At 42.3% G+C, this 7,500-nt stretch overlaps 1 protein-coding gene across 1 annotated transcript in view; it reads right to left on the bottom strand.

Moving 5' to 3' along the window:
- Positions 1-7,500, bottom strand: part of plxnc1 (plexin C1) — a 71,570-nt gene that overhangs the window by 9,539 nt on the left and 54,531 nt on the right. Inside the window, exons 25-28 of the mRNA XM_063217701.1 lie at positions 6,430-6,505; positions 3,356-3,390; positions 2,372-2,461; positions 1,309-1,475 (exon numbers count right to left, since the gene is read on the bottom strand). Coding sequence (XP_063073771.1) covers positions 1,309-1,475; positions 2,372-2,461; positions 3,356-3,390; positions 6,430-6,505 — 368 coding nt within the window. The remainder of the gene's footprint in view (positions 1-1,308; positions 1,476-2,371; positions 2,462-3,355; positions 3,391-6,429; positions 6,506-7,500) is intronic.

The following is a 7,500-nucleotide window of genomic DNA, read 5'->3' on the forward strand; positions in this document are numbered from 1 at the left end:
ATGCAGTCTGATCATGTCACCACAAACAGGCAGACATACAGACAGTCAGGCAAGCACGCAGGTAGCTTAGACTCTAGGAAATGCAGACAGAGAAAGAGTAGTCAGGCAGGGGGGGGGGGGGGGTTTAAAGTGGGTGGCACAACATCTAACCCCCTTACCATCAGTACCAGCTCACCTCAAGGTTGTATGTTGAGCTCCCTACTCTACAATATCTACACCCATCACAGCAGCAGTCAGACATCCATCATCAAGTTTGCTGATGACACTGTGGTGGTGGGCCTGATCAGATACGACGATGAACATGCATACAGTACATTGAGGAAGTTGAAGACATCTCACACTGGTGCCAGCTCTAACGTGGCATTAAACGTCAATAAAAAAAAGGAAATGGTGGTGGACAACTAGAAAAAAAGGGGAAACTACTAGAGATGCACCGGATCCTGATTTTTTAAGATCCTGCCGGATACCGGATCCACTGCTTAAGATCCTGCCGGAACTGGAATGGGTGGTGACTGGAATCATACGCCGATCATAATCTGCTACATTATAATGCAGCCAATAACTTCTACCACTATTTTTATTAGGCTATATTTTTTATGACCAGACCCTGCCAACAAGCCTAATATCCGGCCAATTCCGGAACCGGACCTTGGATCTGGTGCATATCTAGAAACTACACTCCACTTTCCATCTACAAACAACCTGTTGCTCCAGGCAGCAACAATACTTTAATCGCCTGTTGAGAAAATTCAATGTTTCACAACCTGTCCTCACTGGTGGACAGGGTCCATCGTCACCTGGTACGGAAACGCCACACTGTGCAAAGAGCAGGGCATTCTGCTGAGTGCTGTATTCCTTCACCTCTTCCTGCCATGAAGGGAATCTATACAAAGAGCAAAATCTCAAAGACCAATCCCACCAAGGATATGGACTGTTAAGAAAATTGAGACCTGGCAGGCGATGGTGCTGTCATAGGGCAAGAACAGAGACATTGAGAACACCTCATGATTGGAATGAACGCACTCGGAATGAACACATACGAATGGAATGAACACATACGTACATACACACACATACATAGTCGCTGACAGCTTTAACCGGCCCAGGACAAAGTGATTTGGAAGGGCCCCCTCCCCAATGCATACAATGTAATAAGGACCCAATTCTGCAGACAGACAGACACACACACACACACACGTACATACACGTACACACACACACACACACACACACACACACACACACACACACACACACACACACACACACACACACACACACACACACACACACACACACTGACTGTACCTGTTGGTCTTCCAGATGTGCAGCACATCAGGGTCGCTGATCTTGCGGCTCTCGGCCTGGCCGTCCAGGAAGTCAAAGAAGAACTTGACGGCATGTAGAGGCCGGTTGTTATTGGACGTCCCCCAGATGGTGCGGAAGAGGTTCTCCACGTGGGAGTGCACGGCCACCTGTGTGGGGGAGTGAGTGCATGTGACAGTGCATTAAATGACACTTTGCTGACGCTTTTATCCAAAGCAACTTGCAATTATTTTAAGTACAGGGTATTGGTTACAGTCCCTGGAGCAGTGTGGGATTATGTGCTTTGCTCTAGGTCAGCCATGGAGTGAGTTAGGGAGTCCAAGGGTGGGATTCGAACCGGAAACCCTCTGATCTAAAGCTCATCACCTTACAGTATATTAACCACAAGGTCAGAGCTGCCCCCATGTACAGAAAAGTAACGGGATGGGTGAAAAGAGGAGTGAAGAATGACTATGTAAATGTATGCACTAAAAACACACATTACATTAAATAAAATCTATGCTTGAATAACTCTCTTAGTTTGTAAGAGACAATAAAGCTGTAGTTGCCTGTAGGCCTCAATAGGGGATACTTGTGATACAAAAGTTTTGATGGCTCCACCTGTCAGTGACATCATCCGATGTTACCTCACTTCCTGTTGAACGTTTTAAACGTAGTAACTGGCGTTGTTAGATCTCTGTTCTTTGTGTACCTGTTCTGCATGTACCTGTAACATGACCTCTTTTGGGAAGGAGAGAAAGGCATGGGAGGCCTTTTCTCTATTTCCCTAAAAAATAAACTTTGCATTCTGAATTTCAGCTGCTCTACTGGACCAGAAGTCTTTATCATTAATAAGTAGTAAAACTCTATTACTATCAGAGAAGACCTCCACCAAAATTTCTTTTTGTGTGTGGTAACTTATGGCAGAGGCTATAAATGAGACCTAAGCATGCAACTGAATGAATGAATGAATGAATGAGTGAATGAATGAATGAATGAATGAATGAATGAATGAGTGCTAAAGGAATGACAATAAAGATAAAAACAGTAAATATTGAGTGATCACCTTAGTGGAAAGCAGCTTTGGCAAATATATCTCTTTAACTTTGAGCTTTTTCGTCTCTGCACATCGGTCGTCCATAACTTCAGGATCGATCTAATGGGAAAGGAAAGATGTGGTTTATACCAGGCGTCACCAACGTTGTGCCTGCGGGCGCCAGGTAGCCCTCCAGGAGCTTCTGAGGTGCCCACCAAGGATGTTAATAAACAGTGACCACTATAAGATTTTAGTCACAGTTCATGCTTTTCTTAATTTAAATATGAGATTATTTATTCTTTATAACCTTTAGGCAAATTATCATTCAATAATAGTGTGATTTGAGAATGATGCCAAGACATCAGTAGAGGATTTTGAACAAAAGTAGCCCTTGGGTAGCCCTCAGTAGCCCTCGGGTAGCCCTCAGACCCAGAAAGGTTGGGGACCCCTGGTTTATACGGTATTTGTATACTGTAACAACTTGGCCCTGCTGTTGTATGCACATAACTGTTTGTCAGTGTCTGTGTTAAACTACATTACAGTGTACTGCATATCTATTTGACGCGTACCGTATGTATGGTTATAGTTTATCAATATGGGTTATCGACAATGTGTGTGTGTGTGTGTGTGTGTGTGCGCGCGCGCATGGGTGAGTGAGTGCGTGTGTGAACTCTTATCAGTATGTCTACAACCACATCAGTGTGCATTTCATACCGCAATGCCACAGACAAAAATAATACTGGTCAGTATTTACAGTACATAGGCTATGTTAATTGTTTAGCACATGCTTGGCATAATCCAGAGGTGGGGAACCTATGGTTCAGACCTAGTGACAATGGGTTATGTTGTAAAGGTGGCCGCCTTCAAAATCCTGGTTTGTGTTTATAGTACGGCCCTTGGAGGACTTTATAAAATGTCAAGTGTTCCATTGATTGAAAAATGGTTCCCAATTCTGGCATAATCTAATCTAACGTCTGATTTAGACTGAGAAAGCATACCCATAACAGCACTCACCAGATGGCAGTATTTGGTCTCGAAGTCAGGCTCCTCTGTAACACACGCACACGCACACACACACACACACACACACACACACACACACACACACACACACACACACACACACACACACACACACACACACACACACACACACACACACACACACACACACACACACACACACACACACACACAAATTTATTTCACTTCAAAACGCACCTAATTTAGTTCATGATAACTGCTCTGTATCATATCAATATTGATTAAGCTGATATGTGATCTTCTAACATAATAGAGTATGTCCATGAACTAAAAAAAAAAAGTGTTTGAAAGCCTCACTGTATTGTAGATTTCCACCTATCGTGGAATATTCCACAGCATAGCTAAAACAATAGATGGGGATCAGTGTATTATTGATTCAATACAAACAGAAAAGGGGGGAGTTAGGTAAGACATTGTGGGGAAAAGCGGTGGGATTAAGGAGCATTGTTAATCTCTGCGTTGGGTCACGAGACAGGGAAGGTGTTGCTCCAGAACTGAGGTGGTTGTGAGAATGCCTTTGTGCTGCTAGATTGGTAAGCTTATCCCCCCCACACACACACAACCACATGCTAGTATGTACTAGCAAAGATTTTTCTTAGTTCCCAATAGGCCGCCTCTGGTACTAGTTCCTCTTAGGGCCAGGACAGAGAACCTGAAGGAATATTGAGAGCAACATCATCCATAGTCTGTGGTACTCTTTGAGGAACAGTCTAAGGAATTTCAGATCGTCAAAGGATCGTGTAGTAGTTTGCATACTGCAATTTAAGTCTGTTGATGGGTTCACCTCAACCAATACATTTGTTTCCCGTTTGTAAACAATCCCTGGCTGCACACTGTTCTGATTGTTGAAAACTGGTTACGCTCAAAAGAATGCGCTCACATGGTTGGCTGCTTTGCATTTTTGCCCCTCAAACTGTTTGTAAATGGAAAACCTATCTATATGTTGGGATGTTGTGGTCTTACGGTCTGAGAGGTGGTGATGGGAGGACAGAGCTACATGGGCGAAACTCACGCAGCCTCATCCATGGCCTAAGTGCCCTTGAGCAAGGCATTAAGTCACTTTGGATAAAACTGTCTGCCAATCGTAATGTAAAGTAATGGTGTTAGCTTATTTAACACCAGAATATGTTATACTCGACTCGGTGCACACAGTATAAACATTACCTGAGAGTAATATTTTACCTTTGTTGATTAGAGGCACACACCAACACAATGTGAGGATGTATTTGTGCTGCTGGATTGATGAGCTTATCCCCCATGGCCTGCCCTAGTTGGCTCCCGTTCTCAACAGAGGTAGGCCACATACGGTCGGTTTATGAGTGAGAGGGCCACGCTCTTTTTGTTTTCGTATTATTCCATGGCAAAATGACTGGGTAAGGAGATGGACTTTAGATCAAACGGATGTAGGTTGAAATCTCACCCTTAAACTCTCTATCTCACTCCATGGCTGAGGTGCCCTTGAGCAAGGCACCTAACCCCACACTGCTCCAGGGGCTATAACCACTACCCAGTACTTAAAATAACTAAGTCGCTTTGGATAAAAGTGTCAGCTAAATGCAGTGTAATGTACAAATTACATTTTGACCATTGAGATCTCCTTCAAAAATGTAATTCTGACATGGAATTTTTTTTAAAAAAAGGACTTCAAGTGCGCAGACCTGTCACTCCAAAACCTGAATCAGCCTTTGTCCTGAACCTTGACAAGGATTGTGCAAATTCTTCCTTCTCAACTGCACATGGGCTACAATAGGTCACCTGTGACGTTATTCAGAGCAACAGTTCCAAGCTGTGGTGCAGTGAGCGAGTCACGTTCCATCAATTAAATTGTATTTCTCACATAACCGGGGTCTTTTTTTTACCACACCGGTCTGCTGTGACTAGCACCTGCCACGTTTTGACACGTAACTCCTTCGCAGCCACCGCACCGCACAGAGATGTTAAAACATTAGCTTTTAGGGGCTAATCGTTTTGTTATGGTTGGTCTACGTTTTGACAGTTTTGTCTCGGCGGTTACTTTCTTTTTATTCCCAAAACTATGAAAATGATTAAATGAAAAAAACAACCTTTTATACTGACAGGTTGGGATTCGGAATCATTATGGGTTAGGGTTATTAGGAATTGTGGGGGCAACTACCAGCACCATTACATTTTGGTTATGCTAATAAAATGCAACCGTGGCTAAAACAACAAGGCAAAACAGCAAAGCTATACTGATAGGTTAGGGTTAGTGGTTGTATTGGTCTTAGCAGTTTTTGACATTTTTTTTTCTTGGTTGATTTGTTGTTATTGACAAAAGTTTAAAAAAAAATAAAACACATATTGTCACTGACAAGTTAGTTTTAGGGATGTTTAGATTATTTAATACCCAGGACAAGACTCTTTTTTTCCTTCTTGCTTTTTCTTCTTCTTGATCCTGTGGCCGAGAAGGCAGCGAATGGGTTAAGCGCCATAGCCAATCAATACTCAGCATGCCAGAACTGCGTTGTGAAAAAAAGACGCACATAGCAGCTACATAATTGTAACGGTCTATGATAATGTTTTTGTAAAATGTGGGAGATATTTAGCCTGGTCCCGCATGGATATTGTAGGTACTGCAAATTTGACATAGTAATATCTTGAAAAAGGGACATATGTGGACCATAAGGCTTTTTCACAAACACTTACCACCACCATCAAATTCTAAGTATTCATTATGACTGGGAAAATTGCACTTTTCATATGTGAAAAGGGGGATCTTCTCTATGTCTGCCATTTTGAATTTCCAGACATTTTTAGCTGCAAAACGTACTGTACTTTGGTTATACTAGTAGCCATTCTTTTTTGACTGAGTAAATATTGATATGAAAAGATCAAATTTGGTAATAAGCAGCACAGTTTCAATAAGCAGCATAGTTGCAATACCTATTCTGACCACCATCCTACACAGTGCTGTGCACCTTTAAAGCTGTCCTTTGAGAAATGGGCTTACAAGGTGAGTTGGAAAGACCAATGTTCGCAGGGGGTTATAAAGTGGCCGTAGCCTGGCCTGGCTAGGAGTGGCTCACCTTTGAGGCTTTGTGTAGGGCTTTTGGGTGAATCAATCTTCCTGGTGATCACCTTGATAGTGGACCCATCAGCGACCTGTGAAAAGTGGAGCACTTAGTCAGCACACCAACCCAGTACAATTTGGCAAACCGAGGACTCTTTCCATTATCCACACTGCCGCCCTCGGCCTGTCCTTGTGGCCTTGAACTTCGCTGACGTCCCACCTCCGCGGGGAAAGCAATAACGTTTCCCCGCTGTCAGCCTAAGCACAACCACTTTTTGTTGGCTTTTTTCCCATTCATCATCCCCATTGCAAATGGGAAAATGACCTTTGAATTGCGCTTTTGCAAGATATCGGATTAAACTTCTGTCATCAATGACGTCTTGCAATGTCATCATGAGGCCACAAGTACAAGGGAGGACGGGAGTTAGGACAATGGAAAGAACCCTGCAAGGTAACACTACTGCTATATCAGTGGTTCTTAACCTTTTTAGAATAAACACAACCTTGATGTTAATATAAGCCTGCCAATGCCCCCTTAGTTTTAAAAAAACAAAATGGACTAATGCCCCACAATGGAAACTAAGCAACGGCTTAGTTATTAGTTAGTTATCAGCTGTATCCTTCTCAACGCCCCCCCTAGGGCTCCCCAATGCCCGCGAGTTGAGTTTTTTTGGTAACACTTAATAATAATGGATGCACAAAACATTACAGACTTAGTAAATAATGAACTAATGATGAATACAACTTCAAGCATCTGCTTAGTTTTTTAATGCTTTATAAAATATCTACAAATAATATGTTCCAAGATTTTACAATCCTTTTAGCTGAGTATGTTTTTTACTCTTTTTTTTAGCATTTTAAAAATGATGAATAAAAATATTAATGTAACATTTACCACTCATTTACAAACATTTGTTAATGTTTTCTTCATCATTAGTTAATTAATTACAAAGTCTTTATGGGGCTTTTTATGCATCCATTATTGTTAAGTGATACCCTTTTTTAAAAAGATCTATATGCCTGCCCTTTTGAGACAGGAACCGAGGGGGAGAGAGAGACGGGGAAGGATCGGCAAATGATTCCGGGT

Source organism: Engraulis encrasicolus, chromosome 15, assembly GCF_034702125.1.
Source record: "Engraulis encrasicolus isolate BLACKSEA-1 chromosome 15, IST_EnEncr_1.0, whole genome shotgun sequence".
In the NCBI taxonomy this organism is placed as follows: domain Eukaryota; kingdom Metazoa; phylum Chordata; class Actinopteri; order Clupeiformes; family Engraulidae; genus Engraulis; species Engraulis encrasicolus.